Source organism: Penicillium roqueforti (assembly GCF_015533775.1).
Source record: "Penicillium roqueforti strain LCP96 04111 chromosome Unknown scaffold_35, whole genome shotgun sequence".
Classification (NCBI taxonomy): Eukaryota; Fungi; Ascomycota; class Eurotiomycetes; order Eurotiales; family Aspergillaceae; genus Penicillium; species Penicillium roqueforti.
The window spans coordinates 174,196-197,911 of record NW_024067599.1 but is presented as its reverse complement, the minus strand read 5'-3'; the positions used below and the strand labels follow the sequence as shown (position 1 = coordinate 197,911).

The 23,716-nt window shown below is 49.9% G+C and overlaps 11 protein-coding genes across 11 annotated transcripts; 5 read left to right on the top strand and 6 right to left on the bottom strand.

Moving 5' to 3' along the window:
• Positions 1-126: 126 nt before the first annotated feature.
• Positions 127-2,597, top strand: LCP9604111_8658 (origin recognition complex subunit 1; the record flags this gene model as incomplete). The annotated part of the gene is made up of 3 exons (XM_039076825.1): positions 127-897; positions 954-1,075; positions 1,130-2,597. 3 exons carry the CDS (start codon positions 127-129, stop codon positions 2,595-2,597), a joined length of 2,361 nt encoding a protein of 786 aa, XP_038925402.1.
• Positions 2,598-3,011: 414 nt separating this feature from the next.
• Positions 3,012-4,358, bottom strand: LCP9604111_8657 (WD40 repeat domain-containing protein; the record flags this gene model as incomplete). The annotated part of the gene is made up of 1 exon (XM_039076824.1): positions 3,012-4,358. One exon carries the CDS (start codon positions 4,356-4,358, stop codon positions 3,012-3,014), a length of 1,347 nt encoding a protein of 448 aa, XP_038925401.1.
• A 765-nt stretch (positions 4,359-5,123) lies between these two features.
• LCP9604111_8656 (ankyrin repeat domain-containing protein) lies at positions 5,124-6,205 on the top strand (the record flags this gene model as incomplete). The annotated part of the gene is made up of 6 exons (XM_039076823.1): positions 5,124-5,175; positions 5,229-5,254; positions 5,352-5,480; positions 5,572-5,694; positions 5,754-6,083; positions 6,152-6,205. The coding sequence occupies 6 exons, from the start codon at positions 5,124-5,126 to the stop codon at positions 6,203-6,205; spliced, it is 714 nt and encodes a 237-aa protein (XP_038925400.1).
• An 886-nt stretch (positions 6,206-7,091) lies between these two features.
• On the bottom strand, positions 7,092-8,020 carry LCP9604111_8655 (uncharacterized protein; the record flags this gene model as incomplete). Its single annotated transcript, XM_039076822.1, has 5 exons — positions 7,092-7,216; positions 7,268-7,449; positions 7,499-7,614; positions 7,667-7,887; positions 7,945-8,020. The coding sequence occupies 5 exons, from the start codon at positions 8,018-8,020 to the stop codon at positions 7,092-7,094; spliced, it is 720 nt and encodes a 239-aa protein (XP_038925399.1).
• A 1,290-nt stretch (positions 8,021-9,310) lies between these two features.
• On the top strand, positions 9,311-10,147 carry LCP9604111_8654 (uncharacterized protein; the record flags this gene model as incomplete). The annotated part of the gene is made up of 1 exon (XM_039076821.1): positions 9,311-10,147. One exon carries the CDS (start codon positions 9,311-9,313, stop codon positions 10,145-10,147), a length of 837 nt encoding a protein of 278 aa, XP_038925398.1.
• A 231-nt stretch (positions 10,148-10,378) lies between these two features.
• On the bottom strand, positions 10,379-11,524 carry LCP9604111_8653 (phosphatidylinositol-specific phospholipase C; the record flags this gene model as incomplete). The annotated part of the gene is made up of 1 exon (XM_039076820.1): positions 10,379-11,524. One exon carries the CDS (start codon positions 11,522-11,524, stop codon positions 10,379-10,381), a length of 1,146 nt encoding a protein of 381 aa, XP_038925397.1.
• A 417-nt stretch (positions 11,525-11,941) lies between these two features.
• LCP9604111_8652 (histidine phosphatase family protein) lies at positions 11,942-13,435 on the top strand (the record flags this gene model as incomplete). The annotated part of the gene is made up of 3 exons (XM_039076819.1): positions 11,942-12,274; positions 12,323-13,221; positions 13,270-13,435. 3 exons carry the CDS (start codon positions 11,942-11,944, stop codon positions 13,433-13,435), a joined length of 1,398 nt encoding a protein of 465 aa, XP_038925396.1.
• Positions 13,436-13,943: 508 nt separating this feature from the next.
• LCP9604111_8651 (MFS transporter) lies at positions 13,944-15,752 on the bottom strand (the record flags this gene model as incomplete). The annotated part of the gene is made up of 2 exons (XM_039076818.1): positions 13,944-14,869; positions 14,939-15,752. The coding sequence occupies 2 exons, from the start codon at positions 15,750-15,752 to the stop codon at positions 13,944-13,946; spliced, it is 1,740 nt and encodes a 579-aa protein (XP_038925395.1).
• An 814-nt stretch (positions 15,753-16,566) lies between these two features.
• On the bottom strand, positions 16,567-18,178 carry LCP9604111_8650 (Zn(II)2Cys6 transcription factor; the record flags this gene model as incomplete). Its single annotated transcript, XM_039076817.1, has 3 exons — positions 16,567-16,598; positions 16,647-17,933; positions 17,983-18,178. 3 exons carry the CDS (start codon positions 18,176-18,178, stop codon positions 16,567-16,569), a joined length of 1,515 nt encoding a protein of 504 aa, XP_038925394.1.
• A 434-nt stretch (positions 18,179-18,612) lies between these two features.
• Positions 18,613-20,163, bottom strand: LCP9604111_8649 (H(+)-transporting V1 sector ATPase subunit H; the record flags this gene model as incomplete). The annotated part of the gene is made up of 3 exons (XM_039076815.1): positions 18,613-19,225; positions 19,284-19,809; positions 19,869-20,163. 3 exons carry the CDS (start codon positions 20,161-20,163, stop codon positions 18,613-18,615), a joined length of 1,434 nt encoding a protein of 477 aa, XP_038925393.1.
• A 548-nt stretch (positions 20,164-20,711) lies between these two features.
• On the top strand, positions 20,712-23,436 carry LCP9604111_8648 (M protein repeat protein; the record flags this gene model as incomplete). Its single annotated transcript, XM_039076814.1, has 3 exons — positions 20,712-20,901; positions 20,956-22,436; positions 22,492-23,436. 3 exons carry the CDS (start codon positions 20,712-20,714, stop codon positions 23,434-23,436), a joined length of 2,616 nt encoding a protein of 871 aa, XP_038925392.1.
• Between the last annotated feature and the right edge of the window lie 280 nt (positions 23,437-23,716).

Here is a 23,716-nt window from a genome sequence, read left to right as displayed (position 1 = left end):
ATGGATTTGATTGGCTAGACCTCCTTGTCAGACTAAACCTAAAAGGGACGAAAGTGGACAACGCGTCAAGCGCGATTTCTCCTTCTCTGTTGTTGCATTCTGCCCGTCATATCTCCCACACCCCAAATGAGCGATAGCGATTCAGACTCTTCGCCTCAAAGGCGCAGTGCCCGTGAACGCGCCCAATGGATGACCAAGGGAGCTCTGGTTCGAGACGACTCTGATGATGAACTAGGCGTCGAGGACCTTCCATGGGAGTGGATTTACGACACAACTGAGGAAACTACCCAAGAGACCGAGGCCAACCATGATACCCCGGCGAAACGCAGCCGAAGACGATCCCGTCCAGCGCGCCAAAAACGCAAAATCATTGGCGCACACATGGGTCAATTCCAATGCAAAGTCGGTGATGTGATTCTTTTGAAATCCCCTGAAGCTGGAAAGGACTGGGTTGGCATTATTACGGAATTTTTGGAGGAGGAGGATGAAGATCAAGAAGACGAGGTTGTCAAATCCGCCAATATTATGTGGTTCGCATCCCCCGACGAATTTATGGGCACGAGGAACAAGCGCAGGACCGATGCCTTGCCCAACGAACAGTACATCACACTCGATTTCAACAGCAACCCCTTGACATCAATCAGCGGGAAGGGGGCAGTCATGTCTCAGAGTATCTTCAATGCCAAATACCCGAATGGACCTCCAAAGAACAAGACTGAATTGGCGGAATATAACAAGTGCATTGTCTGTCGACGAGGCGTGAACCAGGTTCAAGGACGGTACACCGAGGAGTTTGTCTGGGAGGAGATGTACAACGAAAACAACATCCAAGATCTGATCAGCTGGGTCAGGGATGGCTTGAAGGCTTCCAGGAAACGCAAGGCTGCGGACGATGAAGTGAGTTAAACCACACGGTTCCAACTGCAAACCAGCGCTGATTTGGACCATTACAGTATGTCGATACCAAAGAGATCACGGTGCCTGCGACCCCGAGAAAGAAACAACGACTAGCAGCAACGAATGCCACGCCACAATCACAGCGAAAGAAGGCCCTGATGACCCCAACCCATAAACGGTAGGAAACAGCGAGATTGAATGTGTGTCATAAAATAAGACTAACATGTATCAGGATTGTCGTAAAAAAACCACTTGAGTTTACTCCTCTGGGTACCCGTGTCCTCTCACCCACGCATTTTGACTCTCCTTACCGTCAGGCTCGGAATTTACTACACGTCTCCACTGTTCCAGACTCATTACCGTGCCGGAAGACCGAGTTCAACACTGTATACAACCATCTTAGCGCTGCGATCATGGAAGGCACAGGCGCTTGTATCTATATCTCTGGTACTCCGGGCACTGGCAAGACTGCCACAGTGCGTGAGGTGGTTGCGCAGCTAAACGGTGCCGTGCATGCAGAAGAGATGGACGATTTCATCTTTGTCGAGATTAACGGCATGAAAGTCACGGACCCGCATCAATCCTACTCCTTACTATGGGAAGCCTTGAAGGGCGACCGAGTATCACCTTCCCACGCATTGGATCTTCTCGAAAGAGAATTCTCAAATCCCTCCCCTCGTCGAGTCTCCTGCGTTGTGCTCATGGACGAATTGGATCAGCTTGTCACAAAGAATCAGTCTGTCATGTATAACTTCTTCAACTGGCCTGCTCTCCGCCATTCGCGCCTCATTGTCCTGGCTGTTGCAAACACCATGGATCTCCCTGAAAGAACCCTAAGCAACAAAATATCCAGTCGTCTCGGTTTAACCCGTATCACATTCCCGGGATACCGTCACACAGATCTAATGGAAATCATCAGTACCCGCCTGGCCAGTGTACCGGGCAATATCGTTGACCCAGACGCCGTTCAATTCGCAAGTCGCAAAGTAGCCGCTGTCAGTGGCGATGCTCGACGAGCCTTAGACATCTGCCGTCGGGCCGTTGAAATCGCCGAGCAAGCAGCCGATGAGGCGGCTGCCGCGGATGAGGCCAAAGACGAGACAGAATCATTGCCTCCTACGCCCAGCAAAACCCCCGGCCGGCGTAACAAGGCTGTCGCAGTCAAAGCAGCCGGAGAATCAACCATCGCTAAACCTCCTGCAAAGGGTCAGCCGGGGCGCGTCACTATCGCCACTATCAAGCAAGCTATTCACGAAGCTACATCAACTCCACTCCAACAATCATTGCGCTGCCTCCCGCTGTCAGGGAAGCTCTTCCTCGCTGCCCTACTAGCCCGCGTCCACCGAACTGGCATTTCGGAATCTACATTTGGCGACGTCCTTGACGAAGCCCGCCGCATCGCCGATGCAGCCGTCGCCATTGCTGGAGCCGCAGGCGCCGGCGTGAAAGATTTCCTACTGGGCGGAGGCCCCACTGCTCGCGTGCGGAGCCTGGGCTATGCAGCTATGTTGCTCATGAACTCGGGTGTCCTGGCACTGGAGCAAGGCTCTGGCTCTAAAAGCGTGCTCGGGGGTACTACGATCCCCACTCGCGGCGACCGGAGTAGTAAAGTTCGGCTCAGAGTTGCAGCGGAAGATGTCAGGTCCGCTTTCAGGGAGGATGCGGAGGCTAAGGGCTTTGGTTTGGGTATTGAGCGGTGATGGTCAGGCTTGTCTTTGGGGATTTTTGATACGATACGCATTATCCAGAGTTAGTGTAATATAGTTTGCATATGATACCCGTTCAGTCCAGCTGTGTCTTCTGTACTCTAGACCGTAGAGGCTACTTGTACGTGTTGTCTAGCAGGGTCGATTGTCAAGGGTATCGTTTGGCTCAATTGGGGTTTGTATCATACAAAACTCTATGACTCTTTCTTTCAGAGCATGAAACAAACCGTTCCGAGGAAATTTGTCCCGATGGTTACATGTTTGAATATTTTAAGATCAAAGATCTTCCAGACCGCGCTTAACTCCGCATGGTGCCGATAAAAACTTGATGGCAAAAAAGGAAAATAAATACAGGGTATTGAGAAATCGGAACGGAGGGTACGAATGCCAGTGATGCTGGTCATCCCTCTAGTACCGCTGTCGACCGAGAGTGGGGGCCCAGGTCAGAGGGTGAGTCTCCGGCGTAGCGTCTTCGTCCTGCTTCCAGACCTTGATGGTCTTATCCGCTTCGCCCGTGATAAGACGCAAGCCAGTACGATCGAAGGTAGAAGCCATGATACCGGCTTCGGCTTCAAGAGAGCCGGGCTGTGCAGTGGTTTCCGTAGACTGGAAGCGGTGACCAGTCTTCCAATCCCAGAAGGACATGGAACCATCGTCACCACCAGAGAAGAGAACATTCTCGTCGTTGACAGACAGAGAGTTGATGACAGAGTTCTGACCTTCGAAGTTTTGCATGAAATCGCCCCTGGGGCACATCCACTGCTTGATACTGCCGGTACTGGCACTGGCAAATGTAAATTCGGAGGGGTGGATGGCGATGTTGCGAACACCCTTTTTGTGGTGTGTCAGAACGCCCATGCTCTTGCCAGCGGCCAAATCCCATAACCGGACTGTGGAGTCCAGCGAGCCGGAGATAATCTGAGGGTCGGCGTCTTGGCACTTGATATCGGCGACAGTGCCTTTGTGTCCACTGAGAACGTGTACGTTGCTGCGCGTCCGCATATCCCAGACTCGGCACACGCCATCACGACCTCCTGTGACTAACAGATCCAGACGAGGGTGAAGGGCAAGTGTGTATACACCGCTGAGGTGACCGTGGTAGTGTCGAATGACCTTGTTTGTCTCCAGATCCCAACACTTGACCATCTTATCCTCACCGCATGAAAAAAGGTACGGGTGCCGGGGTGACACTGCTAAGCCACGAACGGTGGAGATGTGGCCAGTGAGAGTGAGTCGCAATGCGCCCGTCGCCAAACTCCAAATCTTGATTGTGCGATCTCCTGCTCCACTAGCAAACCACTGATTGTTTGGTTCCACTGCCAAAGCCCGCACCCATCCCAAATGTCCGGAAATAACGCGCATCAGCTTCCAAGGCGCGTGCCACTCGGGCCGCTGTTGCTTGGTGGCTGACGGTCTCTGAACCAAACTCTTAGGCTGGTCCTCAGCTCCTACTCCCGTGCCCGATGGCCGCCTCACAAGTGACATGGATGAGCCACTACCGTCTGCGGGTGTCTGCGCCTGAATCCTCGGCCGTTTTGTCCGACCGGCTGAAGCTTTCGCCTGTTTCTCGGCGAGAGATCGTGGTAGCTCGGTAATATCTTCATACTCCGCCTTCCGTCGGTAGGAAACGCCAATTGAGCCGTCTGTGAGGGTTGAAGGTGTGACCATCAGGTATTCGGCACCGAAGAGTTCGGCGGTCCGCTTCGCGGACATGCGCACGGCATCATCGGCGGAATGGGGTGCGCTGTAGTCCATTTTGTGTGTGCAAAGAACTGATGTGGGGGGGGGTGAGATAAATCGGTCTGCTTTGAAGGATGAGAGCTCCAAAGAATCACACTTCGATGGTGCGCGCGATGAAAAAAGCCTGTGGCTAGTTCGTGACTGCAATCGAGTCCGGAGGGTCAGTCTCGGCACTTGTTCTAAAAGTGCAGTTGATTGAATTAGAATACCGACGCTGCGTCTCTAGTAGCTGCGAGACAAGATATGGTTGAAGATGGTACAAGGACGTGCATGAATCTTTGGATCGAAGTTGCAACGGATGTTCGTGCCTGAGGCGCCATAATTGGCCAACAATTATATCCGGCTAAAACGGGCGGTGAGGTTAGAGGGCGGTGAACCGGGTGTTCTTATTCAGATAATCAGTTCTTAATTATTGAAAGACATATGAATATCTTCATTAATGAGCTTTCATAAGACCATTTATAACAAGTTATAACAATAATAATAGCCTGTTGGGTTGTGGGTTGTGGGGTTTACCTACTTTGTAGCGAATCTTGTAACTGCTAGTTCCCGTTCTAGCCTGATTTACCAAATATATAACGACGGCTACATGAGTCAAATGCGCCCTCCAACTGAATATATTCTCTACTCAATCTTTTTAGAGCAGTAAATTGATACCTACATTCATTTTGGCCAAATTTTACCCTCTTCGGGAGATCACGAGGCTCAATATTACTGACTCAGCCGCCCGGCTTATCGGAGCTCTTATCGTAATATTACTCTTCTTCCTCCAAAGTCGTCATGGATTCCGATCAGAAATTCCCTCTGCACGAGGCTGCCCGAGAAGGAAGAAGTGAGAGTTTGACCCTTCTTTGTATTAAATAAGCACTAATCTGATTTCTTTAGATGAGGTTGTCGAGTCGTTGCTCAATGTGAGTTGTGCTCCACCTAGGGCCGAGGCTGCCCCGCAACATCAAGCTCGAGCTGGTACTGTTCGATCTCCCAGAACAAGGCTAATCATCGAAACAGGCAAACCCAAAATCCGCATACGTGAAAGATGACGATGAGCGTCTTCCAATCCACTGGGCTGTGGCCTACAACCGACACCCGGTCGTGGAATTGCTAGTCGCTATGAAGGACTTCGACCCAGACGTAGAAGTGAGTATCGCTATTCTGTCTTCGAAAAGAATGCCCAAGCCTTTTCAAAATTGACTAGCCATCGTCATATAAACTTGCTAAATCAGCATAGGATGGATCCGGCTGGACGCCTCTGATGATTGCAGCTAGCCTGAAAGATGCCGCAGGCGACGCAACGATCGACCTATTACTGCGAAAAGGAGCCGATGTTTCTATCAAAAGTCACACTGGACAGGTCAGCTTTCTGAGACCCGAATTTGGCTACTGGATGTACATGAACTTACCATCTAGTAGAATGCGCTGCATTTCGCCAGTTCCAAGGCCAATCTTTCCACCGTCCGCACCTTGCTTGCCAATAAATGCAGCGCCAGAGTCAAGGATAAACGTGGCCAACTGCCCCTCCACAGAGCAGCCGCAGTAGGGTCTGTGCCTATCTTGAAGCTCCTCTTGGAAGAGGGTAAGAGTCCTGTCAATGCAACGGATGGTGACGGATTAACGGCACTTCATCACGCTATCTCTGAAGGACATGGGCCCGCTGCGATCTTTTTGTTGAAGTCAGGAGCAGAGGCGGCAAAAAGAGACAATGAAGGTCGACTGGCGATTCAGCTAGTCCCAGATGATAAGGTAAGCACCTCGCCATAAATAAGTATCCACTTGGATTAGAATGGCTAATTTATGTTGTGTTTATCCAGGTCAAGCAATACATCTTACAGACAGCAGAGAAAGAAGGAATTGAACTTCCTTGATATTTTATGGAGAGGATTAGGTAGCTCGCAAAACTCAAAACTACAACGGAAATGCTATACCTCAGTGTGTCCAGCTTCCCGCATTTCACTATCAAGCTTCCAAACTTCCAAACTTGTATGATGTCAGAGCATTTATTCCAAATTTTAGTGAGCAGATCAAGCCTTAGTTGTCTTCCAGATTTGCCAATCAATATTTTTCTCATTGCTGCCAAAAATACCAGGACAGAGAGTAGGTCCATGCTATGTCTGTCTTGATCTAGCTTGAGCCCTTTCGTATCATATCATTTAAAATCATATTGGTCGAATGTAGAAATCATTTTTTCGATATATATAGGAATAACTGAAGGCATAACATGGCTTCAGTAGTCATTTCAATGGTCTTCTTAAATGTACCTTTTATGGATATCTTCTTTTTACGTAGTTTATACAACCTTAAGAAGGCTTAGTACTACCCCTAAAGCAGCCCCACAACAAGACCCACCTTTCCCTTTCCTCTATCATCCTCCTCCATACATCTTCAGTGATACATTTGCATCTAGTTTTAATTCATCACGGCTGACCAGATTGCTGTTCATAATCACCATATCTTTTCGAAGACCAAGAACGAAAAGGACACCAACTCGCGAAGACATGTGAACCACTAAGCGATTTGTTGGGGGTGAACTACATAACTATCTCACTTTTGTGGTTCACACATATCCAGGTTCTTCGCGCGAGTTGGTGTCCACTTCCAAAACCGATGAGGCTTTTGAACGCTCAAAGCTACCGTGAAGTTAATATACACCTACGATATAGCTGGGATCTGTAATGAGAATGGATGATACTATATTTGCTATTACTACCTGGGTAACAGAGGGCATCCTGCGTTTCCCAAGTGATCTAGGCTTTAGATAGCATCAAACGCATTCACCGCAGCTTCAGCCGTCACATGCGCACTTGCGGGATTGGCACCAGTCACGAGGCGCCCATCGGTGATAGTGAAAGCGTCCCAAGGGCCAGGAGGAGAGACATCTAATGTCGTGTCAGACATACAAAAAATCGACGTTTGGACATCGAACTCACATGTGGCTCCCGAGCTTGCAGCGGAGGCCTCAATGGTGGGCCGGTTCCAGCTTTTGATGGTGTCTAGAACACCTTCTTCCTCCTCTCCCTGAGTAGTGAAGCCAGTCACTCTTCGGTTAGCGATAATCGACTTTCCTGTACTGGGATCAATGATTCCTGGGAAAATTGCACCGCCATGGCACCTAATCAGAATTAGAAATATGTTTAGCTCGGAGGTGCAGTTACCCATACACAGCAGAGATGATAGCACCGTCGGTGTTCATCTTAGATACAATGCTCTGTAGCCCCTTGGCTTCTGGGTAGTCGATCAAAGAGGCATGACCAGCCGAAGCGAAAAATAGGCCATACTGATTTAGTAATGCTCAGCTCGGGTTCCAAGTATCCGTAAAGGAGACTTACGTTGCTGGAATTGATATCACTCGGTTTCAAGAGATCATCAAGCTTAGAGCGGAATTCACTGGAGTGATCCTCCCAGATAGCTTTGTCTTCATCGTTAAGCCAGTCCTTCTGCTGCGAGAGCCAGTCGGGTTGGTAAGATCCGGTCTCCGACACTAGATCGACATCGAATCCTGCCTTCTTGAAGACAAGGAAAGGGTGCAAAGCTTCAGTGATAAACAAGCCTAAGTCAAGTTGCCGTTATTTCTGATCTTGAGCTGTCTTTCGAAGTAGAGGCTTACCAGTCTCTTTGCCCTCCGGGTACAGAGGAGCATGAGCGGAGGTGATTGCAATGAGAGCTTTGCGAGGGGGGGGCATTTTCTTTTGCTGGTCTATTATACGTTAATATTTATTATAAGGTGACCCAATCAATCAGACGACTTTGATTGCGGCGTGGACTTCCAACAAGCAGACTGGCGGTATTTTATCTTCGTTGGAGCTACGGCCCTCTCTCGATGACGTCATGACGAGCCGAGGCTACTCCGGCAGCATTTGTCATCCACCCCACAATATTGCCCGATTTTGGTGCCTTTTCTCTCCGCTTTATTGTGATCGGCCCACCTCACTGATGTGCCAAGTCAGATAAGATCATGCCCTGGGTCAAGCATTACATAGCCCTTGTTTCTGAAACTCAATGAGATATACTTTTTCTACCAAATGACACATGAGCGATTATGGCCATCATGATGTAGATCATATGCTAGCTTCAAAAATTTTCGCCTGCTTTTCATCGAACGCTCTTTCCATTTTTACACTCTTCATCTCTCTTGTTCCATCGCTCTTGCCATGACAGGAACGCACTCATGCGCTTCCTCAATAACATCACGATGACGAGCAACATGATGGGTCAAATTCTACCACCAACTACACCAACCGTGACCTCTGCCTCATGACATCGAATTTTACCTGTAACTCTCCTATCTCCTATAGGGTCCACCGGCATTACTTCCACTAGTTCAAGCGGTATATCAGCTTAGAGTACATCTACAGCTACCTCAGCATCAAGCGGGGCTGGTAGCGCGGCGAGTACTATTTTTGCTCCTCCTTTTGCATTTGTAGACGTTGCAGTTGCTGGCATTCTGGCCTTTCAAGCCGAGGTAGGTATTCAGTGAGAGAGGTTTAGAGTTCTGAGAAGTTGTGCGGAATGTATGTGAGTACAGGGAAGAAAGAACAAGCACGGTCTTTGGAGCTTTTGGTACATCTACGAAATCGATCCTCTTTGTGCCCTATAATACAACGGAGTTACTCGAGCTGTTACCTTGCCACGAGAGACTCGATAGCACATGCGGTAGGTGCTATCCAGAGAAGTTGAAAAGGGGGAATTATGTCTAAAATGTCAAGTTTCTGGATTTTCCAAAGAATGTAGGGCTGCATATTTGAGCAAACAGTTTTCTGGAAGTGAATATTTCTGGCGTCGGGCTAGGTACATATAAACGGTGGTCTCCTTGCTCGACGTGGTGATAGTTACCTATGTCATACCTCAATATTTCAATACTTATCCTATGAAAATTCACAGCATTCCTTATCGATTATCATTGCCCTGTCCTGACCTGCTGTGTTGAGAATTCCTATCCACCAAGCTAGGTCTGCGCGTCAAGAATAAACAGCATGGCCTCCTCAACACCATTGACGAAACGATCCCTCTCTGGACAAGGACCTCCGGGAGATGAACCTTCAACCTCGCCCGCAAAAAGACGCCGGGTCAATTCCGCCGAGCAGATTTCCACTGAGATGACTGTCGCACCCGAAAGCCCCAGCGACCGACAGATTACCGAAGCAGAGACCTTGATCGAACGTACCTTCAGCTTAAGAAATGCATTCGGTGATGATAATTTCCCAATAGAATGCGATTGTCCCCCTTTGCGCGGCCGCTCCGACTACCGCGCCTGGAGCCGCAAAATGAGGCATATTCTGAGCCGCAATTTTCTTTTGGATTTGGTTGAGGGCAAAATCGGCCAACTTTCTCAAGCACATCACTTGGAACCCCAATTAGACAGCCTGCATGAGGCGGCGCGGGAAATCATTAATACAAACCTATCTGCCACGACCAGGCTGATTGTTCGCAACATTCGAAACCCACAGCAGATGTGGGAGAAGCTGGAGAAGCACTGCAAACCTTCTGATTGGAGTTTGGTGCGATCTGGCTGGCTTGAGTTGCAAAAAATCAAATACAGCCAATGTTATGATATCTGGGATTATGTGTATAAGGTGGATGATGCGTGGAGATGCATCTGCCTTGACCAGGAGGACATTCTGGAGAAACATGAATTCGCCCGTTGTGCTAGCCTCATGTGCTCTTTGGATACGACTAAGTGGGAAACTTGGAAGATGGGGTTCCTCACTGGGCGCAGTATCAATATACCAAGCTGGGCAAGCCTAGTTGAGAGCTTGACGTCAGCGGAGGACAAGGGCATTGTATCGGATTTGATTGGCATTGCAATTTGATTGTTCCTTGGGAAGGGTCGTGCGGGTAGGGAAACCTGATGGGGGCGTGTCCACGTGCGTGATGCGAGCGATGGGTCTTGGAATATCCAGTTTTAATTGTGGAGTTTATAGCACAGATAGACGAGGAAAGTTTAAGTAATCTATTCGGCTCCACATTGTTCAATCTATTGATCCCAAGGTTAAGCTTGGTCATTGACTATTCTCCTAACAACATCTCGCTCATCTTGTATTTCACAAATCCAAAAGCGTATCAACCAGGTTGGAGGGCTGCTCAAAGAAATCAAACATCACGATTCCCACACGCTTGCCTTTCTGCTTCTTCAGGAAAGGCACTAGCTGCTGGTTAACTCCACCAGCTGGTGTATAGTGGGTGCCGTTTCCAAGTGCCATGATCCGAGGCCAATCGGGAGGGTTGTTGACGATATTGTTACTAGACGCCCATGTCCAGAAGAGACTGTTCGGGTGCTGGGTAGTGGCTTTGTGGATGTTTTCCGTCGTGGCGTTGTACTTCCACCTGATGTTCTCAACCGCACTGGACCCAGTGGGCGTGAGCGGCTGGTAGTAGTCCTCGATGTAGGCGGTCAAGTTCTTGTCCGAGTTGTACACCAGGTCGATGGCGGCGCCGTTATCATTCCAGAGATTGGGCGAGAAGTGCAGGCCGGGAAGTGCGGCTGTGTAGTTATCCGGAAGCTGGTCCAGGTCGAAACGGCGCATGAGAGTAATTTTGCCACGTGCGTCGCCCAAGGTACCCAATTCATCCTTCGTTTGCTTGAAATAATGGCGCGCTGCGGGGCTGGTGAGGGTATTGAAGAGCTCCAACTGCACAGCCGCGTTGTTTTCGGCGTACAGAGCTGTCGAGCCCTGGTACTGGAATGACAGGAAAATGGTCTCCGAGGGGTGATCATCCAGCCACTTGTAAAAGCCAAAGAGCACATCATTGACACTAGCTTTCTCCGACAGCAGGGCCTGTGCATGATAGAAGATGAGAGTGGTGTTTGTTGGATCGAAAGCATATCGCAGATCAAATGCCCGGATTCCCATGTCGAGCATGTTGATGAAATTCACATCCTGGCACGTCAATGCCTCTGGCACCGGAACAACGACCTGGTTGAGATCTGTAATGCCCCGAAGGGCATCTTGCGTCGCCTGGTTGTAACTTCCCGTGGCGCTGTCGTGGGTGCCGGGGATGTTCATATGAACGAGCAAAGTGTTGTCGTGATATTTCTTCATCCATTCCGACTTTCCCCCTGTGACCTTTTTGTACGATCCAAAGATCGGAGCAGCATTGTCAAGGACTGTATGCAGTGCGTAATCCGCCAGGGCGGCGGACGCCAGCGGGATGGCCATGGCCATAACAAGGGAAGCCTTCCACATCATTGTAAAAGTGAGAGATGAGTCGACCGATAATCAAATATCCTGATCAAAGGGACTGGAATATATAGTGTTATATAGTTTTTGCTAAGCATCTGATATCGGCAGGATTATGCAGGGGTAATGCCGAGACCCGAAATCGGAAACATCGGGAAATTGCATCTCGATCGGACGACACGACGTTGAGAACAATCGTTTAGCCGAAAGTTGGTTATATACTATATGCCGAGCCACGTGGTTGCTAGCACCTCTCAGGTTGGCCTGCCGATCCCACGTGCGCCGATTTTCCAATCTCCACTGGTTCCAATGCGGTGGGGCTTCATCTTGTTTATCAGTTTGGGCCTGGTGGTGATGGCTTCGGAAATCTATATATTTGAAGGCCTTCGCCAGTCTTGGTTCTCCTCACTCAAGCCCATCTCCATCATGCGCAGCTTCGTCTTGCTTTCTGTGGCAGCCTCTGTGCTGGGTCACACCCCGGTGGACACCTTCTATCCCCCAACGCTGAATGATACGTCATACATCAGCGACAGCTCAATTGGGACATATGGTGGTATCTATGAAGCTCCAACCAATGGACCGACCGGGGGCAGCCCCTACGGCATCTATGACTACTGTTCGATGCCGCACCCTCGTTCAGCGGAATATGAACTGCCCGAAGCTCTAACCAAGGGGTCAACTAAGGGAAAGCTGGTGTACCTGGAGTATCTGCAGCGTCACCAGCGACGAACTCCGTACAACATTCTCCCAGGTGGGGAGGTAAGCAACTCTCAGATCGACTCTAAGCCTAAGCTAACCCCTTCCCAGAACCAAGAGTATCACTGCGACAATGTGCGCCCGTATCTCTACGCAGGCCCTAACAGCGCAAGCGGCATCCAGCCCATGCCAATGTATGCGCAGACATACCAGGACCCCACCAACCCCTTCTCAGCCGGCGTGAACGGCACCTGTCAGTACCCTCAGATCACCATCGGAGGAGTCCAGGACGGATATCAGCACGGCAAGGACCTGTGGTCTGTCTACGGCAAGAAGCTTGGTTTGATCCCTGCCAAGCCAAACAACCGAGTCTGGTTCCGCTCCAGCGAGTCCGTTCTCACCCAAGCTTCGGCTGGCGCGGTCCTGCGTGGCATGTGGCCTCACTACGAGGGAGCCCTGCCCCTGCACCAAATGGTTTCATCCGTTGATACTGTCAACGAGGGATACTCCTGCTCTGCTATCAGCTCTACTCTGTCTAGTCTGCAGTCTACCACACAGTGGAAGGAGCATATGAATGTTACCGCGGAGTTGCGCTCGAAGCTCGGCTCTATGTTGGGCGCGACAGATAGTTCGTGGCAGAATACCTTTGACCACTTTTCGGATAACTTCCAGGGCCGTCTTTGCAATGGCTATGAGTTGCCCTGCAGTCTGTCAGATCCCTCAACCTGTGTCACGAAGCAGATGGCTCAGGAGGTCTTCCGTGCCGGTGATTGGGAGTGGAACTACTACTGGCGCACGAACCCGGATGTAGTCAAGTACATCCAGCTTGTCGAGGGCTTGTTTATTGGCGAGATCGTTTCTCGTCTGCAGGCTGTCCTGAGCGGAAAGTCTTCCCTTGATTACAGCCACACCTTTATTCATGATGGAGATATTGGTCCTATCCTCGGTTCTTTGGGAATCGAGGCGCTTCGCTGGCCTGCTATGGCATCCAACATTGCTTTCGAAATTTGGTAAGTCAGACTGTTTTCTAATACGGGAATTCTCTAACAGTTTTACAGGGAGACGAAAGATAGGAAGGGTTCAAAGTCTTTCTACGCCCGGGTCCTGTATAGTGGCCATCCCGTACGAAGCATCCACGGTCTTCTTGACTGGGTCCCTCTCTCGAAGCTTATTTCTATCATGAGCACCTACGTCCCTGAGGATATCACTTCTCTCTGTGGGTAAACCCAAGTTGAAGATTGGTAACACCAATTATGGTTTCAAATGATCTTTCTGGAATAATCTATTCAAAGTCACGCGTTTTTAATAATATATTTCTGTGCCAACAATTGGTCCTACTAGTGCCAACCTATTCATAGAAAAAGCAATACTATTAAACTTTGGTAATCACTGACTTTTCAGGTAGAATAGCTAGCGCCATTCATTGCAAACAGGCGTGCACAGAAATAACGATGAGGGTATCTCGTAATTGGTGAGCTTGAGGATATTATGATCCGGATCAACTTCTCTCATCTTTCTATGAGGCTTAACAATATTTATTCAAGAGACAAAGAGCTCCTCACAGTATTAAATATTAAGATTCTCATTATTCATGACGAGAATCGAGATTCACGTTCATCGTTAATGTAACGTCGCTCTTTGTCTCATCCTCTCCAACAATTTCCGTATATCGCTATCAACAAATATCCTGCAATAACTTTTCGTCAAAAATCGTGATTAAACCACAAGGTAATCATTCAACCTCATCCGAGATCGCAAATTTGCTCAAAGCACGAAGCCTACTACCATAGAAGTAAAGCAACCAAATACCGATAATACCGATAACACTCAGTCCACCAAGAAGACTGACACCTCGAGCAACGCCCAGATTCCCAAAGAGCGGATGCGCAAACAGCACACTGCCACATGCAAGTGCACTGCGGAAGAAATCATTCGCAGCGAATAGACTAGCCGCGTACCTGGGGTAGGTGAGAGGAATATACATGAAGATGCATTGCATGACGACGAAAACCGTGGCACCATAGATAGTGATACCGATGGTGGGGACAATCCAGTGAATAGACGCACGAGCCGTCCAGGCGAATAAGAAAAGGCCAATCAGAGGACCAAAAGAGGCAGGCAGCGCGGGGATAAGAAGAGCCTCATTTACGGGGAAGCCGGAGCGGCGGATGCGACGGTGCATCCAGAAGTGGATGTAGCTCGCGTAGGCGGCAATACCGATAATGCATGAGACCATGATACATAGGAAGACTAGACCGATCTGGCCGAGGTTCATGTTGTAGTCGGCTGGATACACGAGGGGGAAGACCTCGAAGAAAGAGTAGTAGATGCCATAGATGATGGCTGTGTAGATCTGGACGAAGAGGACGGCGGGATCTTTGATGGTTATTTCCAGGGGCTTGATCAGAGCGTCGATGGCAATGTCTGAGATATGCATATTGCGCTGGTTGAGTTCGGACTGCGACATGAAGCGGCTATTATTGTGGATTTTGCGTAGACGGCCAGCGCGTCGGAGTAGTATTGTTGCGCTGCTGGTCTCCGGGAGGAAAATAAACATCAGGATGAAAACCGGGGCGGAGGCCCAGATTGATTCGAAGAGGGACCAACGCCAGCCTTTGGCTGGGACGGCAAAGCCGCTGAGAAGAGGGCCGAGAGCGGCTGTATAGTGTTAGTATAGGTAACGTTATTTGGTGTATATAACGATATATAAACGGGAAGGAAACTTACGTCCACAGTATGCCGCAGAAACCCAAGCCATCATGGCATAAGGCAGGGACATTAGGCTATACATATCTCCGATAGAAGCACCTCCAGATGCGAGACAGGGCGAGCCAAAGAAACCTTGCAGAAATCGCAGCACCATCAGGCCGGCGAAGTTGCCCACAAAAGCTGTTGGGATGGAGATTATCACGAAAAGGAACATCGTGACGATGTAGACTGGATTACGTCCAATCACGGGGATTTCACTCAGTGGAGAGAAGATCAATGGCCCGGTACCATACCCTAGAACATAGAGTGACAGACCCAAAGTAGCAACCAATGTGCTCACACCAAACTCATTCATGACACCTTCTGTTGAGGACGTGTAAATCGCAGAAGTGGTATACACGACAAAGGTATATAGACAGATCACTATAGTGATGAGAGCGCGCTTGAGGTTGGACCAGTTGTGTGGATTCTCCGAATCATCGGTATAATACCAATCAACGAGGATAGAACCGTCTTTTGTTCTCTTGGGGGCGATGGGGATGGATTCGACTTTCTCGATTTCATGTTCTTCGTCGGCCTCGAGGCGAGCTTCGGTGAATTGCATGGATGCCTGGGTAGAGGACCGGCTTAGGGGCTCACTGTGTTCATGGCTTCGGTTGGAGTCATGCCGGATGGCGTTCTTTTGTTTACCTTCATCCCTAGAGTTCAACAACTGAAGCCATGTGTCGGGAAGCTTGAAGTCGGGCTTTTCTTCGGGGTATTGAAAGTATTTATTGTTCGTCAAGAGACGAACAAGCTGCCCGAATGGGGCCTCTCGAATGACAGATTCCATTGGATAAGGACGAGAAAGACACCCTTAGGTTCGTGGGACCGAACGAGATGAGATACTGTCAAATCAAGCTCCTATTGAGAGGTAGTTATAACAGACTATATACTTCCCAAGCACCACTACGTTTTCGAATTTGAATTTGAATGACTAAAGTTTGTGTATTAGGAATCAGAATACTTGATTTCAAAGAATTCGAACGCATCTATTGATAGGTAATCTTATAATGCTAAGGTTATACGATCCATGGAGTGTAGGTTCGAGTCTACGCGAATCATAATGGCTCGTAGACGCCATCCCGGGGTTTCGTATATGAGTTGACCCGACTCCGACCCGTATAAGGTTAGAATATGCTATATCTGACCTATCTAGACTCGGGATCATGAAGCTTTGAGATTCGATGATGCAAACCAGCTTCCAATGTTATCATTTTTGACTCATCGCGTCATTTGGTTGTTATGTCCGAATGCGGAGATTAGCTGCTTAGTTCCGTCTATATATCTCCTAGGCTTGGCGCCTTTTACTTCAATATCCATGTGGTCAATTCCTTGGTCGAACTAATACTCAGATATTTAAATATAGGCGAGCCCAATAAAAAGTGTTAGCTTCGAAAGAACAAAGACATTTCATGTACAATTGCTTAAAAACAATATTGCCACTTCCAAACTCCATGGCTTAATAGGTACATGCGCTCGCCAAAACCCCTGCCAACACCGATTTGCTCACACGAAAAGTTATAGTGTAACGAAAGAAGATAGTACCCAAGCTCAAAAACATGAATCATTGCACGTGAGGCATAACAGGCTCTGGCCTGATCTCCTTAGTAAGGGATGAAATCGAACTGCATTCGTTCTATCGGATGTTAGCATGAACAAAGAAACGGCTAAGAGAAAACCTTACCGAGGAAATGGCTCCAGTCTTCTTCCTCGCTGAGTTGGTTAGACCAATACTGCTCGAGGAATCTTAGTGACTGGAGAACGTTCGGGACGCGGATAGTGTCATGCAACGACGACAGTAATTGCCTGACTGTATCTCGATCTTGACCGCGCGCCTCGCAGCCCGCAATAAAGATTGGTGTCGTTAGCATCACCCAAGGCGAGAGACCTGATGATGGCCCAATCTGCGCGGTGCACTCTAGGATACGTCGGACCGACTGCTGCACTTCTGGCGATGTAGTTGGTGTTTTCCGAAGTCTTCGATGGATCTGAATAAGCGCACTATGTTGGAATGCCTCATTGCATAGCAGGAGCTGCTGCGCGGTCTCTGCAGATAAGCCTTCAGCGGCTCTAGGGTAAAAAGAGGGCTGCGAGCTAGAGTCACGATTCATGAGTTGTCGAATTGCGAACTCCAAGGACGCGGCATCATTCTCAACACTGTCATCAACCTCTCCTGCAACAAAGCCCTGGGTAGCCTTCTCGACTTGATGGCTTCGCCAAGCGGCAGCGCCGATTTGCCTAAAGACAGCCGCAAGGTCTACACTGAAACCCCAATAGTCATCTAAATAATCAGTGGACCCACCCAACCCCATCAAGTCAGATGAGACAAAGTCAGAGATATCGCCAATGGGTGGACCATTGCCCGTCAGTGCCGTAAGCGACACGATCGACCAGTACCAACGATCCAAATATCGCCGGAAACCGCTTGTAGACCGCAGGGAATCTTCGCCAGCGGCGTCAGATGCCCTCATCAATGCCCTCGCCCCGTCAACATGTGCTCTCCATGAGTTCGGGTTGATCGCCCCAGAATGGATCTCAGCTAGACAGAGCGTCCGAGCCGTGGCCACCAACGCCTCGGGATCCTTGGATGAGGGATTCTGCAGTTCTGTTCGGAAATGTTCAAGACTGAGAGCCATTAAGCGGGCAATATCCGGTGCTGACTTTACGGTCTCCGACTGGTTGTGTAGGGCTTGAATATGGATCGCCGATAAGGCGGTGGTAGCGTAGAGTAAAGAAGGTGTCTGAAGAGCCATTGGGATCAGCATGCGAGTTATGTCCTGCTGCATTCCCGAATGGCATGCGGTGATTTGGGAGGCATCGTTGATAAAATGATGCAACAAGGCCTTTTGACTGGACGACAAGGACGAGAAGGGATCGACGGGTTGCGATAGGGTGAGATCTGATCCGGTTTTGGCGCTGGCTGACTGCACCGCCGTCTTGGTGGTGTAGATGAACTCTCCTGGTGAATATTCTGGGATAGTCAGAACTATGTACAAGGTCCCTCTGTTATAAAGACATACCGAGTCTCTGCATGCCTCCTGTCCCGACGCAAGCACCAAACCGGGATCGCGAGAATGCCCGTCCACCCCACTGCAACTGCATTGCATATTGGCATTGCTCGCCTGCAGTCTGGCAGCGCCCGCAGTTCGGTCTCAGCTCGTCACATTTTTGTCGGCGTGCCTTACATCTCTTGCAACCTGTGAAGGATCTCGACATGGGTGCTGTGGATTTTGAACGGTTGGATGATGTTCTCGGCGAAGAATTCCTGCGGGGGAATGGAAAGCTCTCCGATAAGCCGCCCGCGTGGCGAATGTAATCTATAATCTCTAGGGAACAGCGATAGGGGTTGAAGTCATGATATTAGATCCTATAGAGAGAGATCGAGGGTCCTGCTCTTGTCTTGTCGCAGCGTGTTTGCAGGTCTGGGGTTCTTTAGCGGCCGACCGCAATATCCACCGTTTAGAGTACTGGAATATGTATCAGAATATAGGGGCCATGAATTTCATAGATAAGTATGATTCTAATATTCTCCCCCGGAAAAAAAGAAGCGAGTATGCGCCATGGCAAGAAAATACACAGTACATGCCAACCAGAGTATATGTCCATCCTGGTAAGCCCATCAACATATCGGGAAAGTCCTCTTTGATGGATCAGCCCTCAAAGGTATATCGAAGCCATTCGCCGACAGCGTGCAAGCTCTCCCACCGTACTGATTCATCTTGATCAACCATCAGTTCCATCACCCGCGTCTTTAGGCCTAGTCGCTCCAACTGCCCACGGCGTTCGGGAACCTCCTTCACTAAGTTACCTACGTCGCTGCAAGCAATAGCCAGTACCTGCTTGTCGTTATCCCAACTCTTAGATAGGATCTCGGCCAGTTTCTTGGGCAAAGCGCCGTTCGACTCCTCAACAATTCGTCGAGCGTTATCTTTCCAGAAGGTCGGGTTCTTGTGAGGGGGCGACCAGCGGAGGTGGCCAGTCTGAACTTCGGCGGCATATTCGTCAAAGGTGGTCTGTGTCTTGGTGTACTCCTCCAGCATGGAAGAGAGTGCGTTGAGATCTTCGAGCAGGTCGGGATCGGTCAGATGACGACCAGACAAGTTAGTCAGGAGGGCGGGCAGTCGAAGGAACACGGCGATGGGTAGCAGAGTTGTCCGGTTGCTGGAGCAAAGACTGTACAGAGTTGCAACAAGCAACCGAGTGGTCTTTTCTTTCGGTGAGAGACGCAGAAGGTGGATGTACAGTTGGATAATTTCATAGTTCCTGTGTGGGGTTAGTAGCTCAGAGTGTATATTCGATCTCTTGTCTTCACATCACTCACTCTTGAAGTTCATCACCAACGAGAGCGCCTTCAAACGCAAGCTGCCATAGAACAAGGAGCACCCGATATAGAAGCTGAAGGCCAATACCACCGGCGAGACCAGGCTCGACGCTGCGAGTGCTGCTTCCCAGTGTGCTTGCGTTACTGACGTTGTCTTTAGCACCCGCCGCAGCTCGAAGAGTGTCGATCAAGGGGGTCAAGGTCTCTTGACGTTGCGCCCAAAAGATTTCTCGGGCTCGGCTTGTTCTTAGCAGCTCAGAGAATCCTTGGACACCAATATCCTGGAGTCCACTATCCTGATTCTTGGTCAAGGTAGAGAGATAGGTGTAGAGCTGTGGAAGAGCCTCATTGTCGCGGGGTGCAGGTTTAGATGAGGCAACGAGACTGTGCGACACGAGCGCCGTGAGGAAGGTGGACGTGAGCAGAGGAATGGGGTCTTCGGCGTTTGCCGAGTGCTGCAAGAATGGTAGGAAGGGCTTGTACGGTTCGGGGTGAGAAACAAGCGAGTTGGCCAAAGCAGGCACATCTTTTTTAATATGAGTCAGTATGATTCCTCAGAACTTCAGCTCCGCTAGTAGGTTATACCTTGAATCAAGTCCGAGGCCAGCACCAGTATATACTGCACAATATCGGTCCTTCTCGAGGCCGAGTCCAAGACACTCTTTCCGTGTGCACCGCCGGCCAACAGATCTGTGTATCCAGCAAGATCTCCTTCTATCGTCTGACGGCGTTGCTCCTTGCGCACCTTATCCACCGCCTTGATCTTCTTCAAGTGGTCATCGGTGATGTTGCCCGCCCGGACGGCACCCTCCCACGGAATTGGCCGAGCTCGGATGTTATTCTGGAGGGAGCTGAGGTAGGTGGGTGGCTCCAGTGACATTGTGGGTGTAATCTGGGGGGTTTTTGAGCCAGAAAAATGAGCGTCGCTGGCTGTGAATGGTACAAACTCGAGGTGTGTCCAGAGAGACGGGGGAGCTTGGGGATGACGGAAGCCCGCGCCAAGACCTACGGTATCTCAATGCATAGCCTCAACTTGTCTTCTGTTCTCTATTTTTTTTCTCGCGTCTTATTTCTCTATCGTCTTTCTTGTTTCTATAGACTCTTCTGCCGATAATTTGCCTTGTTCTTACTGTCTTATCGGACCAGCGTCTTAATCTTTGTTTGCATTCCCGCCTAGTACTTCGAATCCGGCTTAATCCTGCCAGTCTCCCTCATTCGCCCTCGCGGCAAGTCCTTGCCATTGCCGCCTAGGCTTCAATACTTCTAGCAAAATCATTGTCGCCTTGATTCTGAAATTTTGCAACGTTCCCCACGATAATCGCAAGTCGACGTCCGAGCGCAGCCCCCACCGAATCCATGCGAATGCGACACGAGGCATTTGCCGCTTAGCAGCCTGTTCGCGATATCCAGTACAGTAATTCTGCCACAATGGCACAGAACTCGCAGGCACAAAAGCCAAAATGGGGAGTGGGTTCTTTTTTCCAGCAGGCAGTAGCCGGCGTCGAGTCTCGGCTGGATCTCATCTTGATGGATGAGGAGGGAAACCAGACCAACTCTACTGCAAAGCCCACTGAAATTCAGGGCGGAGATGCACCACTGACAAAGGCTCCTGCTTCTTGTATGAAATCCTCAGTAAATGTGCGATTCAGTCGAGCTGGCTAACATCTTTCAGCGGTATCCCGCAGTTCATCGACCGCGCGAAGAAATGACCGGCTTCAGGAACGTCTAGCCCGAGCTATGGTGAAACAGAATGCCTCGAATCTCTCTTCCCATTCTCCTCAAAGCCGAGTCTCATCACCGCCTGCTAGCCCAGTACCTAGCAATGAACCTCGGTCAAGTATGGACATTGATTCCAGCGTTGCATCGGTGAATAGTGCGGTGGAAGACTCCGAGATCTCGCGACCAAATGACGACAGCATTGCAGATAAATTAGCCTCACCGAGGATAAGCTACGACTCCGGAATATCACCGCGTGTTTCAACAGACATCAGCGTCGCAGACTCCGCGCCCAGGATCTCTGTAGAGGTGGCTCAATCCTCAACCGACTCGGCCAAAGCCAGTCAAGAAATTTCGGATTTGCAACGCAATTCGGTATTGAGTGATATTGGTTTGGGTGATAGTCCGCGGGTTAGCGTTGAATCGCCCGAGGTACCAGAGGAGAATGAAAACCCGGATATCGCTCGTCTGAAGGCTGAACATAAGACTGCCGAGTCCCAATGGCAGGAAGAAATGCATGGTTATATTGAACGTATTGATGCATTACAGTCGAAATTGAAATACCTCGCTAAGGATGCTGCGGAATCGGCTAAAAATGCAGCAGCAAATGCTACCCCGGGGAGTGCGCAAAAACAACTCCTAGAGAAAGATGAGAAGATCGCATTGCTTCTAGAGGAAGGGCAGAAGCTGTCTAAGTCGGAAATGGACCACCGAACGGTAATCAAGAAATTGCGCCAGCAACTTACTGAAAACACCAAATCTCAGATTGAAATGAAGAGAAAGACGGACAAGCTTGAGCGAGACTTAGTCAACTCCGAAGCAAGAGCCAAGCGGGCAGAGGCCGCAGAGAAGAGGGCAACCGAGTCTTTGTCATCTCAGACCAAGTCGACTAAGGACTTAGAAGCTGTTACCAATGAACGCAATGCGCTCAGCCAGACTGTGCAAGAGATGAAATCGCAATTGAGTCGGGCCGTTTCCCGTGCCGAAACCGCCGAGACAAAAGCGAATTCTGACGCTCTAGAGCTGGAGAGGCAGCGGGCGACAGAACTAGACGAGGAGCTATGCAATTTGAAGATCGAGCGCGACATCACTGAAGAGAAATCCAAGAGGGAAATTACTGAGTTGAAGGAGAAGGTGGAGCAAGAGAAAGAGAGGGCCCGAATGCTCGAGGCTGAATTGAAAGGCGAACAGTCTGTCTTGGAAAGTAAGATGGAAACTCTTCGCTCCCGCGCAGAGGAAGCTTCATCGGGGGCAACTGGAGAGACCCAAGCCAAACTTCTCCGTCAGATCGAGACCTTGCAAACACAATATGCTGCTGCAAGTGGAAATTGGCATACACTAGAAGGATCTTTGCTATCACGTCTGGCTAGCGTAGAGAAAGAACGCGATGATGCTGGGCGACGTGAGGCTGACCTTCGCAAGAAGATTCGAGAGATGGTAAGACAAAGTTCCATGCATTGGTGTAACACGGGACTAACCGACATCACCGTAGAACCAGAAATTAAAGAAGTTCGAAGAGGAACTAGATAACGCCAAAGAAGCCGAGCACGATTTGAGCAGCAAGCTCGAGGAACGCATGGAAGAGCTGCAGAAGCTGCAACACAAACTCGAGAAAGCGACAGAGGCCCTCGCCTCAACGCAAAAGGACATGGCCGAGCAGAAGAAAACATGCGACTCAACTTGGGCGCAGAAGCTCGAGGAGGAGCGGGCCAAGTGGAGAGAGCAAGTGAATTCCCCGTCGCAACTACGCGGAGTATCACCTGTTGCATCTTTACGGCGTTCGAGCACTCTCGACGCCGCCATGACCCCAGGGCCATCGGACTTCCGCCCTCCTAGCCGGCGCTCATCTACTATGGCTTTCACCTCACCGGAAATTGGTACGCCGCCTCGCCAAAACTCCTACCCTGCTTCAATCACCCAAGCCACGCTCTCTCCCCCACACATCAACACCAATCCGTCATTCATGGCAGCGCCCTCCATCACCTTTGAGCCGGAGGAGTATTTTGAATCTGGCACTCCTGTCACTCCTTCGGCGTACGGCGGCACCCATGCACCTCCATCCCGCGGTATCAACGACATAATTTCCGAGTCAACTGTCGGCGCGGGCCCTTCTGTGCAGCTGGTCGAGCGCATGAGTGCCACGGTCCGCCGCCTAGAGAGCGAGCGCGCCGGCTCCAAGGACGAGCTGGCCCGCGTGACGACCCAGCGCGACGAGGCCCGGCAACAGGTTGTGGACCTTATGCGTGAGCTCGAAGAGAAGCAGCTCTCGTATTCCCGCGTGGAGGAGCTCGAAGCTGAACTTGAAGACCTTGATCAGCGCTACCAGACCACTCTTGAGATGCTGGGTGAGAAGAGCGAGCAGGTTGACGAACTTAACGCTGATATTGCCGATCTCAAGAAGATATACCGCGAGCTAGTTGACAGTACTATGAAATGAGCGCAAACTGGTTAGATGTTTAACATTTAGTGAGCCGCCAGGTGGACGCTTCTTGGTTGGGATCTTTCATCTTTGGATTGACACCCTCGGGTTTGTAAATAGAATATATATCGTGTCCTGCACAAATTAGTCGATGTCATACAACGAATTGGCTCTGCATCACAGCGCGCCTTCCCTTTTAAGAATAACTGCCCGGGGCCGGGGTCACTTCGACCTCAGCACATTCGAATTCTAGCCTTAACAACCTTCCGTTGGCATCATTGAGCAGCAGGCTTCCACC